The sequence below is a fragment of the Trachurus japonicus genome, chromosome 13, assembly GCF_045865225.1.
Source record: "Trachurus japonicus isolate A0001 chromosome 13, Traja_1.0".
Lineage (NCBI taxonomy): Eukaryota > Metazoa > Chordata > Actinopteri > Carangiformes > Carangidae > Trachurus > Trachurus japonicus.
In genome coordinates, this window is record NC_140919.1 from 29,298,705 (window position 1) to 29,312,267 (window position 13,563).

Genomic DNA, 13,563 nt, shown 5'->3' on the forward strand with positions numbered 1-13,563 from the left:
GCTCTTGAGTTCATTGTCACTGGTGAGGTTACAAGTTCTGTTGCCTAATAGCATCACAGATTACAGTCTGTTTGCAGGATGGCAGGCTGAGGTTGTGTTATGATGGGAAAACATGGCGGTGCAAGGTGATAATACATATGAGAAGATTATGATTCATTCTCAGAAATGGGTGTTAGCAGGAGGAGAGGCATCAGTCCCAAAACAAACAAAGGCAAGAAAAAGGGAAAAACATCAAGAGGACAACAACAACCCAACAGGCAAAGAGACAGAACATGATGAAGAGCAGATGTTTTAGCTTGGTGACCATTCACTCTACAATGCTACAGTGCAAAATAGTCACAACCACAAATCTGATTATTCATTACGACCCAGAAATAGACTTTAAATTTAATGGTCAAATATATACTTGACAAATTAACTAGTCCAGTATGTAAGTGTACTGAACTAAAACAGTTGTTCATCGCCCCAAATTTTGAACACCACTGTCACAAAAATAGCAAGTTTTCATTAGATGAATTCACTCAGACTCGCTCACAGTCAGACAACTTGCAGGCATAAAACAAGTTGTTGCACGTTATGTTCAAATCAGCGTTGAAGCTCTGAGCTGACTTGACAGGATCTGCTGCCTGTCAGTCCCACTGATCGCCAAAACAACAACTTACTTTAATTGAATAGATAGAAGACGTTCTCTACCTCCCCCCCAAAAACTCACTTCCATGTTTTTTGTTTTTTTGATATTTAGAGAGGAGAGATATTTCCACATTTCTGCTGCCAAAGTGGTTGGCAGAGTATGAATACCTACCAGCCACTGACAGGGCCGACCTTGGCAGGTAACTGGTGTTTATTTCCCTCTATGATGATTGACTGTTTCAATCTAACAACACATGGCTGCAGTGCAGCAGAGCCAGCAACAGATGGCAATAATGCACCTTTCCCCATTAAAAGGCACACTGCAGCCTGTGTGGCACCTTCCTGTGCACGCCTGACAAACAATGCTTATAATGAAGATTACATGTCACGGTGTTGATATTGTACGTTTGATGCACCTCACAGCCTACAGCTAAGCTACACGGGCGAGGCATTTGTAATAAAGAGAATAACCTTTATCCTAGACAGTCACATAACACAGTTATATAAAGCACAGCAATGCTGCTATTTACAAAGGATTGTTTTGTAATGCACTTCTAAGTCCCACATTAAATCCACAAACAACTAAAAAATGCAGATTTGAAGCCGCTGCAGCGTTGGCCGAGTGAAGAGATAAACAAGGACTGAACCTGGCAAATGAACACAGTGAGAGCACAACAATACATATTTGCTCCTCATGACTAAGACACAGCAACCCCCCCCCCCCCCCCCACACACACACACACACTCCTCCCTGTGTTGTTTGATCCAACTGCTGTGTTATCTGTAATGGTGGAGAACAGCTATAACTGGTGTCGAAGGGCACTGACACACACAAGCGAGTACATCTAACAGGGGAGCTTCCAACCAAATCCCCGCGCGGTGGCTCAGAGTCCAGCATTACACAAGACCTGCGCAATGTTAATCTTCGGCTGAGGCTTAAGTGAATGAAACACCCGCCCTCCCTCCTCCTCCCTCCCTCCCTCCCTCAGTCAGACGAGCCTACTCACTCCTCCTGGGCTTCAACTCAGAGAGACACAAACTCTTTCTACCTCCTACATACTTAGAATCAGGACAGAGAGGCCGAGACATCATTATCCCTCCCCTGTCGGAGCAGGAATAGGAGAAGTGTGAGATCTTGGAGTGGCTCGGCATGAGGTTTCAGATTCACTGACACAGCCTCCAATACTGCACGTCTTTATTGTGAAAACTAGCCCAGTAGGGAGGGACCAACTAATAGACCAACTAACGACCGATGCAGACCCGAAGGTCCACATGGCTGATGAATTATCAAAATCTGAGATGAGTCATTCTTCACAGAAATGTCGTTACATTGGCAGGTTGCAGATTTCTCCTTCATTTAGATCCCTGTACAATAACACTTTTGGAGTGCCCGACAGTTCATTGGACCAAACAAACTGTCTGAAGACGTGACTTTGGGTAGGTGTTGGTGAAATCATCGTGACCGGAAGGATAAAAAAAACACAAACCTGTGACTTCATCTGAGCGGCCTTCTCAGGATCCACAGCCAGGACGTGCTGGTAGTGTCGGATGGTGTGCTGGCGGTCCTTGTTCTCGGCACGGACGTAGCGTCTCAGGGCTTGCAGGATGCGGTGGGGCTGAGGGGCGACACAGAACAGTAACAAGAACGATGATAAGTAGCGTTGGTGTGATAAAACACAGCCTCGACTCTCAGGTGGACCCTGCTTGGCTACATGTGACACGACAGCTATTTTTATCCTCTGAAGTCTGAATCTCAACCAGCTTTTGTTTATAGTTATCAATCCAAAGATTTTTGGAAGTAATTGTTCTCGTTCTCATCCCCTTTAAATGTTTTCATTCAAAAGATTCACGTTTCATCAGATACTGGTTAATTTGAAAATGACGAAACACAAGCAGATCCACTTAGTTTAGAGCCTGTCATTGACATGAGCCTGTTTTGCGCTGCTGAAGATGAAAGGCAACGTGGAAACGACTCTTTCACTCTTCATACTGATGAGTGAGCAGGGGGGCGCTGCTGTCAAATAATGGCTACAAAACCCTCACTGCATATGACATGATGTGAAGTCTTCTGTCTGCAGCGCTTATTTGAAACAGCAAAGATAACGATGATGATCCAATAACTAATTCTGGAGGTAGAAAAGAAGCACAAATTACTGCGAACAACTCAGGCAACATTATTAACAGTCGACATGAGTTCAAAATAAAAAACATTTGATTTACTCCTTTTTGGGGAGCAGGTCCAACACTAGTGGTGTGAGAGAAGCCCAGCACCTTGCAGCAGACTACCAAACTGTGCTGGCTAAAGGATCAAAAGACTATTAGATAAAAGGAATAAAAAAAAGAAAACACCACACAGGGATTATAGCTCAAGGTTCAAATGTGATTGACTTTGTGCTCACGGATTTTTGTGTACGTGTATGCGTGTGTGTGTGTGTGTGTTTTTCTGGCTGCAGTAATCCATTCTCCTCATGATGAATTGCAAGTTGGCAGAGGGTCTTTTGACAGGATATGAGATTAGCCACAGGCCATAAGTAGTGTGAGGCAGAGCGTGGTCCGACCAATGTGCGTGTTTGTGTGCGCGTGTGTAAATGTGTTAGCGCATCGACTGAGGGGGCAAAAAGCAATAGACAGATGGAGAGGTGAAGAGAGGATAAAAGATGCTCTCAGAGCCGGTGTGTGGTGTTCACCCTGGGGGGGTCGGCCTGCAGGGCGGCCAGGTAGTTCTCCAGGGCCAGACGGCGTCGGTCATTCAGCATGGCCTCCACCCGGGCAAGGTGAGTCTCCACCAGCTGCTGCTTCTCACTGGCTGCCTCCTCCTCCAGGGACTCCACCATGGCCTGGAAGTGCTACAAACAAAATCATACATACACATGAATGCCGTGTGTACATCCACCTTTAAGAGTGTGACTTAACAGGGCTCTTTCAGCTCCTGCTCTCAGCCCTGTGTCTCTCTCAGTCCTGTCAGGGGAGTGAGGGACTCATTTAGAAGTCTCCCCATTCAGAATGTGCCCTAATTTAGCCTTAGAGCGATAAAGATAGAGCAGCCAGGGAAAAGAGAGCTTTAATGGCACAGGGAGAGAGAGGGGCCCCGTGCCGGTAAGCCGTCACATCTCACCCAAACAAAGGGGACAAAGGGGATGGGCTCCCAGGGGGCCGGATCAGTGTCTTACCTGGATCAGTGTCTGCCTCTCAGCCTTGGGCAGGTTCTTCGCCTGGCGATCAGCCTCTTCCCATTCCTTTCTTACCTGGAATGAGTGAGACGCAGACAGGGAAGAAAATGAAAGGTTGTTAATAAAACAAGACGTTTACAGGTTTGACCTGTTTGTAAATGCTAATGAAGGGGTGGGGGGTGGCAGCAAATCCCGTCTTTGCACAACGCCAGTAAACCCTTAAAATATGACCTTTATCCTTGACATTCCTGCATTCACATTTGAAACTTCTTTAAGTACTTTTGACTAAATTTAGTGAGGTAGCCAACTTGCACATTTTACACTTATAAAAATGTGACTTTGAGTTGTTAAAAATAAAATAACATTCTCCCATTTTATTGCAAAATGTGATGCAACTATCTGTCTATCTGGATTTTGGAAGATCATCTTTGTTCCAGTAATGAAGCACCTGGCAAAATGTCCTTTCATTATTTTCACCTCCTCCACCTCAGGTAACCGTAAAGGTCGAATTTCAGGAGGAGCAGTGAGAGTCTCACTTATTTCCTCCTTCGTTAGATGGACAACATGGCGTCTGGATTCCACCTGGTAACTCACCCTCTCCATGCGATTGCGGTGCCTGATCTCCAGCTGCTCCTTGGCCCTCTGGAAGCGACTGTGCTCCTTGTCGTCGGCGGGGGTCTCGAAGTAGATGTCCACATCATCGGTGGGCTGAGGGGTCGGGGGCACGGCTGCAAACGGAGAGAGGCAGGTGGTGAGCTGACAGGACTGCAAACTGACAAGCAGGAAGACAGACAGGCATGGAGACACAGACAGACACAGACAGACAGACAGACAGGCTGATTCAGGCGAACACAGGTAGTAGGCAGAAAGACAAAGATAAGACAGTCGACTGGGCACGGAGAGAGAGAGGAAGAGAGCTGAAAGTGGAATGCAGATTGAAGTTGGACAAAAATCCTCACAGAAGCACTTCTTTCATTGTCGTTCTTCCACCCTCAGTAACTCTGATAAATTTAAGGGAATCTGACAGTCTTTCCTTTTGAATTCCTTTCATCTTCCCGTCGGCTTTCTGCTGACAGGTCGTGTCTCCAACACTAATGGAAATATCTCCGTGTGTGACGGCTGGGTCATCTGGGGCGAGGCCAGAGGGCTCCGTTCTGGGCTCCTTGCTGTACAGTCACGCAGGACTCACTCCCTGCATTGCAGCAGCTCGCAAAAACAATAATGCTCCGGGCTTACAAACAGGAAGAGACCCCATCGTTTCAACGCACCATAAGAGAAGTGACGCACGGACTAATGGATGAACACATATTTCTTTCTCTGAACTTTGCTGCTGCAGCCACTAAAATTATTTTACTTTTTGAGATGCGAGAGAAAAACATCCAATTTGTCATGGCAATAAACTGTGACTGAACTGATGAAGAAAAAAAAAAAGGTGCTTGCTGACATGTGCTGGTGGGGCTCTGGCTGAGATAGTGGCAGTGCTCTGTGAGCAGACAGACAGATGGACAGGTTGTTGACAGGCAGACGGACAGAGACATGAACAAATGGCAGGAGGGAACACTGGCAGACAAACAAAGAGGACAGCAAACTCCACAAAGCGTGTCTGAAGTGAGCGTGCATGCTAATGAAGACAAGAAATAAAGAAAAGCAGTCGAGTGAAACTGGAGGGCTCGTTTTGATTTTGTATGTTTTTACGTCAAATTAAATTTTTCTTAATTAAAAAAATGACTTACAAGGAAGTGACAGTGACTGTTGTGAGAGTAGGGCTCAGCATTTTACTGTTTTGGAAGCTATACAATTACAATAATAATAATTCTCTTCAATAAAAAAAGATTTCTTAATTGTTCAATGCAAAATCATGAGTTAATTTAGAACATCCCAAACTATGAACTGTAGCAGGTTTTCAGTGTTTGATTTTCCAGTATTTGTGGCACCAAAAAAGTATGTCATGTACAAACTGCTCTGTCTCTGCAGGTTCAGACAGTGTCCAATATTTTGTTTAAGTAATTTAGTAAAGCATCACAACTACTGGACTAGAGTGTGCTGCAAATTAAAACATCAAGCTCTAAGATCTATGTCACTATGACAAAGAGCCGGCCTACTGTTGAAGAAGCAGATGCTAAGTGACATTTCACACAGAGGTACAGAGCTGAATCTATTAAAAATTAACTAATTCAACTATTCATAGGAAATTAGCCAGCAACAACTGCCATACATTGTTTAAAATGTAATTTCCAGTGTGAAGCGTTGGTATTTTCCTTTGTTTTAAATAATTGTAAATCAAATATCTCTACTGACAAACTGACAAAACAAGCAATTAAAGAAACTGTGGCTTTTTCAATATTTCCTGTCATTTAGATTTGAGGTTTAGATTTAGTCAAAACAATTCATTCAATAACTGAAGCAGTTTAATAATGAAAATTATCATTCAATTAACAATCCTAGCTGTAGCCCTTGTGTATTTCAGTGGAATAATAAAACAAAAGGAGAATGGTGTTGAATGAGCTCAGTTGTTGTGATTGTTGAGGTGGAGGCGATATGGCAACAACAGCTGTAGTGTTACTATGTGTGAAAGCTGAGGACTGCACCACATGTGTTGCGCTCACATGTCAGATTACACCTATGTTATCCTACAAAGAGTCTGCAGCAAAGACACAAACAGAGAGAGGGAGAGAGAGAGAGGGGGGTGTTGTCAAACCGGCCTCTGTCACATGTGACTTACTCAGGCGCTTGCACACAGCCATGCAGTACTCCTCTGAGTCGAAATTGTTGCGGTTGCCGGCACAGCCCCCGTATATGAAGCGCACGCACTTCCCCTGGCTCATGTCGAAGTGCCAGCGGGGCATGGAGGCACGGCAGGGGCCGGTCTCGGCCTCCAGGGTGCACACCGCTGCCAGGGGACAGCTCGTTAGATCATCTGGCCACTAGGGGCAGCACTTTGTTCCAGTCTCAATTACAAACTCTCAAAATCTAAACACTGCTACATCTACAAACAGGATCAAACAAAAACAGTCAAAGTGTTGGAGCAACCCCCTTTTTATGTATGCGATGAGCAGGATTTAGGATTTAGCAGCTACAAATAAGGAAGGATGATTTGTCTTTGTGCACCGATAACACACGACAGTAGCCTATACACATCACAGTGTCTGCAGTGAGATGGAGAAGAGGGTAAATGCTGATACACACACTTACCTAAGTACAGCTTGGCTGAGATTTAAGCATAACTGACTCTTGTTTCATAAGTTAAAAAGGTCTGTTTATATTTGAATGGAGGCAAGATGCCAATAAAGGAGAGAGAGAGAGAAAGAGAGAGAAAATGGAGGAGTGTACATTAAAATTTATAACAACTCATTACAAACCTTTTACTTCCTGCAGAGTCTTGTCTTCATCTTGACTGTCTAACATTTTGCTGCTCTCTCTCTTCTCATCCTCGTCTTCCTTATCAGCTTCCTCATCCTCATAGACGTAGTGGTACTCCTCCTCGTCTTCCTCCTCCTCATCCTCGTCCTCGTCCAGAGGCTCCTCCTTTTGTGTGGGCTGCTCGTCGGCTCGTGTTTCACTGGGGAGGGAGGGAGGGATGGAGGGAGGGAGGGGGAGATGATTGAGTGAAGGGGTGGAAGCCAGGAGGGGAGGGGGTGATTTATCAAACAAGGCAGAGCAGCTGCCATAGGTCAATGTCACATCGCTTTAATTCATCCAGATGGCCGGTAATACCTGCCCTTCACCAGGGAGTGGGTATTACGCTGATGACCAACACAACCTCACACACACACACACACACACAGGCACAGACCTCGCTGCCCACTCCATCTCACAACCGCTCACCTGTCCTCCACTGCATCCTCCTCATCCAGGTCGGCCTCGTCAATCTCCTCATCCTCTATCTCCTCCTCCTCGTCGTCGTCCTGGGAGGGCAGGGCGGGTGGGGCGGACTCCCCGATGCGAGAGGCGGGGCAGCACACGTACTCTGTGCCGTGGAACTTGTCGACGCCACAGGGCAGCAGCATGCCGTAGCTGTGCAGCACCATGGAGCTCTTGGCACAGGCCTGACGGGGCAGAGGAGGAGGGGCACTGGTGAAATCTATTGGACTCAGCAACACACCTCTCATTACTTTGACATTACAACCTCTGCTTTGATTTCTGTTTAATCACTGTTCATCGAGGCAAAGTTAAAGCACTGCAGCAACAGTGTGAGCTGAGTCGTGGTGGAGGTTTCATTTATTCAATTTATATTGTTGACATGCTGCACTCAGGAGTTTTGTTTTTCATAGATTTAAAAAAACAAACCATTCCCAAGAGTTATCAGAACGAGGAAATGTGTTTAATCCGGTTCCCCCTCGTGATTTCTTGCTTCCTGAAATCCAAAAGCTGTTGTGTTTTTACTCATCATAGGTTTACAGTAAATAGTGTCCTCTTGTCCCCCAAGTTTAAAAGCAATTTAAATTAGCAATTCAAATAAGCAATTTAACGGATCTCAATTAAAATGTGTTAATTTCTTTATCTATTTAAAAACCCATGTCTCAATGGGTTTGACCAGCTGGCCCAGTGCTCATTGCTGCAACTGATACCCAGTGCTCCAGAAACCAGTGACGTACACACAGCCAGCCTTGGGTGAGCCGCACTAATCAAAGGGGTCTTGCAAGATGTTAAGTCAGAAGAAATCCCTGTTTTTAATCCAGTGTTTGTGTTCTTCATTCTGCGCCCGTGGATATGTACATAATGAATCAAAAGCATTTTCATAATATTTAAATGTTGCTCATTTATCATGTGCACTCAAGGTTCTGCAGCTTTATTCATCCTTTGCTGCACCAGTCATGGCAGGTGTGCACTAGCTACCTGTTCTCAGAGATGGTACCAGTCTTCACTTTGTTGTAGCACAGCGCTAATCGCTCGCTGTCACCTGCATTGGTAACAGATTTGTCCACCAACAGAACACAAACACACTGATTTTTAAGCTAGTTCCCACACCGAGTACAGTGATTAATGGGCCACACTTCCAAAAAAAAGTCATGTAGTCCTTTAACTGACGTGCTATTTTTCAACAATGCTGTGCTTCATATAGCAGCTCGGAGGTACTGAGTACAACTTCAGTTTAACTGATGGCTGCTGAGTAACTCCACTGGAGCAGCTGAGGATTAGCTGCCCTGCCTAAGAACCTCTCAGTGGCAGTCTGTAAGGGAGGGACGGGGATATTGTTCTTAAATCATTTTTCTCTTCTCTTCATCCTTGAGATTTATCACCGCTTGGTTGTTACAAATTTGCCATCAACTGCAGATCAACAGTCGGTTGTTTGCACCTCTGGATATCACACCATCTGAGGCTGCGGATGCATTTGTAACACACGTCGGGGGAGAGTAAAGAGTCAGGAAGCATGAGGCACGGAGTGACACAAACAGAAGCTCAGTGAGCTGCTGCTCTTACTGTCATGGTCAGGAGTGGCCCCCAAGGGCCGGCTCTGGAGCTGCCCAGGGGGGATTAGTTGCATTACAGCCACAACACTAATCTGATTAGGAGCTGAAATGTGAGTGCTCCCAGTCAGCCTGTGATCAGAGGGCCTCAGAGCCTCACGGAGACAGGGGGAAAGTAAGAGTGTGACCGTACGAAAAGCAGCAGGAACTCAAAATCTGGTTATTTTGGCCACTGAAAGTTAAAATGGTGTTTCATACTTAATACTTCCTACAGGGCTTTTCTTTTCCGTTGCTCTGCTATCTCTCAGATACAGCCTCCCACCGCTTCCTGTGAAGTAATTCCTTCCTTACCTCTTTAGCCACTCCGTGCCACTGCTGATGGCTGACGCACATGTCCATGCGCTCCTTGTGGAAGAACTTGCACTTCTCTGGGACCAGGAGCACGTCACTCACGAACTCGCCCACTGTAACAAATCACATGGACGAATATGCCTGTTAGTCACAGCAACAATTAAATAAATATTTAAAAAATCACTCCCCTGCCTGATCACTTGTCTACAATACTGCCAGTGTCCGAAACAACAGATCGCCCACTGGGACTAAAAAAGGAATAGCAGATGAGAGGAATGAAAAAAAGCCAAGATTCAATAATTCATAGCTGACTGGTCTTTTAAAATTCACTGCAATTTCATTACAGTAATATATCAGGAAGGGCATTTGACACTTGAACATCTGTCCATGCACCTGAATTCATGAGGGATTCGTCCCCTCTCTCAGCCAACATCTGTCAATCTGCAGTCAAAATGGCAGTGGAGAAAATTTGGGTTTCGCAATGTGACATTTTCAAAGCAGTGCAGGCTCTTCCTGCCAGTCAATGATATCATTTGCTTGATGAATTCAATTTGAATATGTTTTATTCATAGAATGAGCTGACAGAAGGCAGAATGGGAGAAATAAAAGACTTGAAAGGCATCTCGTGGAAATTCCTGTGAATAGTTTCAGGTTGAAAACAATGTGCGCGCAAGCATATGGTGCAGGGGTCATAAGAAAGATTAAAAAGGACATCGACTGCTGGTGGGCTGGCAGTGTGACACCGCCTGAGGTAGAAATGCTGCCACGAGAAACAGATGGAAAGCCAGGCAGAAGGAGAAAAGGAAACGAGAGGGGTGGGATGAATAGAAGGTTTAGGGCAAAGTCCAGGCTGAGATCAGTGTGGCTGAGGAGTGGGTGGATTGAAAACACACAAATGAGGGTCTGGAGGTTTCACGACAAGGGCTGGGAGCTGTCCTATAACTGCTCATTTAGCGATCTGCCATGACCTCGGCCTGAGGCAGAGCTGCTGGAGCACTCTGCGCGAGCCAAGCCAGGCAGGCCGGCAGAGGGTGAAAAAGCAGTGTTTTGGAAAATGAGAGGGTAGGATAGGAAGAGGAGAGAGCTGGAAATAGCCGAGGACTCAGCAGCTGCTTCTCATCTCCGCCCAGGAGGTACAGTGACACCCCCACACAAAACCCCCCTTAACCCTCTATACCCTCATTCTCCTGCCTCTCTGTCTCTTACCCACTGGGGAGTACCTACAGTATGTAGATTTTACTCAAGCACTGGACTTAGACACAGTTTTCCATGTTATTATTAGTTCCGAAATCGTCATTTGGTTTGTCGGTTAATGCAAAAATTGTTCCAACAGTTCTGATCATCAGTTAATTATTGTGGTTGTGGCTCAACTTGGTTGCAGCTTGTTTTAATGGCATTTTAAAGACTCAACACTTAGGTCATTCTCATTCTACGACTTCTAATTCCTTGCATTTTAAAGGGTAATGTTTGATTTTTCATTTTAAGAGGCATGTTTAAGATATGATCACCTTATAAAACGTGATGCATTGTTATAGCCTGTCTAAATGATCCACAGAATATCAAAAGCAGTCAAAAGCAGTAGAAAAACATAGAATAACATTCCTAAAGTGGCCACTCTGCATATAATGAGAACTATCGTTTTAGCGGAATTTGCTGATAGTTAGTCTACATTTTACTTTGACGCGAGTAAATTTTTAATGAGTGTCCTTTGCTGACTTTGCAGTCATTTCACATTGTTTAATTGCTGCTTGTGCTCGACTAAAATGATCTGAATATGTCTCTCCTTTTAACTTTGCTGTCTCTTAACAACCAGAGGAACAGACTGAGGGAGGAGAGGGAGGGAGTTCAATGAAAAGCATCATAACTCCCAGTCACTCTCGGCTCCGGATCCTGCAACACCGGATGCGAGCTGATTCATTCGATCACACACCCCCTCTTAATTTCATCTCCCTTTCTGTCTCACTCTCTCACAGGTTGCTTTGGCTGTGAGGTGGGGTGGGTTTAGAGCAGACGCTGTACGAAGTCACACTGCAGTGCGTGATGGATGGTGGTGTTTGGAGAGCAGCTGTGCTCTTGCAAGCACTCTCCTGCTCTGTGTGTTCCCGAGTGCGTGTAGCTGTGCAAGTGTGTGTGAGAGCGGGCACTCCTCTCTTTTTCTCTGACCTCCTCTCTACCTACTCCATTCTTCTGCCTTTTCTTTAACCTTCCATCTATCAGACACCCACGCTAACACCCTCCATGCAGTCCCTCGGCTGGCCGCACTAGTGGTGTCTGGGGAGTGTGAAGGTAAGAATACACTCAATGCACCAGTGATACCTCCTGTACAGGGAGGTGGTGAATTCAATTAAGCGCCAACCCCAGATCTCCTCATCGACAACACGGCTATTGTGTTTCAAGGGCTTTCCACAGGAAGTCTGCTGTAATGACATTTAATGTCATTAGCATGAGATCTAAAAATGCAAATAACACTTTTAGTGCACTTAATGAGTCAATCTGCAATATACTGGTCCACTTAATTATAAGATTCACTATCATGCATTAGAGAAGAGTTCGAGTTAATATGCATTATGGTTTTCTGTGATTATAACCATTCACAATATTGAGATTTGTATCAATGACAAACATTAAAGATGTAAAAACAAACCTGTAGATTATATATTATAGCCCTGTAGCATTATAATGTTAATACCTTACATTGGCTTGTTGTCTAGTGTTTGTTCTTATCAGGTGCCAGACTTGTGCTTTGATTTTTGGCGCTGTGGGAAGCCTTTTGTTTACATTTGCATCACAGATTGTGCCTTTAAAGCGGAGGAAATCTGATTCGCCATCATGAAAGGATTACATGGAGCAAACATGACTGAAACCAGGAGGTAGCTGGAGGTTGGCATTACATACTGGCAAAAACATTTGCATTTAACTTCTGAGTTAAATAAGAACATACAAACAAACGGTTTTCATTTGAAGCAAGTGGTTTCAATTTGTCAGAAAAACAAAAAACAAAACCTAACCCTTCACCAACACTGTGTCGCTTAACTCTGACTAACCTTTCTCTGTTGTTGTATTCATCATGATACAGTCACGTAATGTTATAACTGTGAAGGAATGTAGTCACACTTTTTGTCCACAACACTGCGTTTGAAAGTTGAGGCTCATTTCAAAACCTCCTCAGTCTTAAAGAAGTGGGAACAGTCAGGTGTGGTCCTATGAGACATGCCTGTGTTCGTATCCATTATCAGCTCCTTCACAATCACAAGACTCGGCCCCTGCGACGATATCAGGAAGTCATCATGGTGTGCCCTACCCCTTTGTTAAATCAACAGGCTTAGTCAACAGGAAAGTAAAGCATGTGTCACGTCTTTAAATGTTACTTATTAGGTCCCACTTCTCACTACATCACGAGATTGAAATACTTTGCTCATGAAAACCTACAAGACAGAAAGCAGGTCAAAGGTCAAAATGAGCCTCATTTTGCCTGAAATAAATATGATCATTGAAGAGTACTGTGCTGCTGAGAGCTATACCAACAGTCACAGACAGAGCTTCCACAGACAAAACAGAAAGATATCCTCATAAATCTTGTGTTTGACCAAGGTTCAGCAGCTGCCTCTGTCGTCACAGCAAAACTTTTCCTTCATGCGAGAAACACTGTGTACAAGACGGTCCCAGTCAAACCAACAGCCCAGTCACACATCAGGCACCGACCGTTCCCACCATTCCAAGGGTAATAATAATAAAAAAGTCTCCTAAATAATCCTCTGCTGTTTTACAAAGACATCATGCTGCAGGGATTAGAGTGCAGTGGAACAAAAATCACATTCATTTGTGGAGCCATTGTTTGGGGACAGGAAACATGGAGGGATTGTGGCTCTGTGTCTGAGCCTATGTATATGGAGAGATAGGATACAGCACAGCACAGCTCAGTCTCTCTCTCTCTCTTTTTTCTTTACACTGAGCTCCTTCCTTAGTCCTTGCATTATTCATATAAACCTATTAACTTGACAAGG

The 13,563-nt window shown here is 44.7% G+C and overlaps 1 protein-coding gene across 8 annotated transcripts in view; it reads right to left on the reverse strand.

Moving 5' to 3' along the window:
• aplp2 (amyloid beta (A4) precursor-like protein 2) overlaps window positions 1-13,563 on the reverse strand; it is a 53,930-nt gene that overhangs the window by 9,475 nt on the left and 30,892 nt on the right. For 4 of the 8 annotated variants that reach the window (XM_085795860.1, XM_085795857.1, XM_085795859.1 and 1 more), the window contains exons 4-11: window positions 9,560-9,672; window positions 7,626-7,846; window positions 7,160-7,359; window positions 6,523-6,690; window positions 4,395-4,528; window positions 3,801-3,875; window positions 3,318-3,476; window positions 2,118-2,246 (exon numbers count right to left, since the gene is read on the reverse strand). In XM_085795860.1, the coding sequence (XP_085651986.1) occupies window positions 2,118-2,246; window positions 3,318-3,476; window positions 3,801-3,875; window positions 4,395-4,528; window positions 6,523-6,690; window positions 7,160-7,359; window positions 7,626-7,846; window positions 9,560-9,672 (1,199 nt within the window). The remainder of the gene's footprint in view (window positions 1-2,117; window positions 2,247-3,317; window positions 3,477-3,800; window positions 3,876-4,394; window positions 4,529-6,522; window positions 6,691-7,159; window positions 7,360-7,625; window positions 7,847-9,559; window positions 9,673-13,563) is intronic. The other 4 variants (XM_085795864.1, XM_085795862.1, XM_085795863.1 and 1 more) reach the window with 1 other exon arrangement.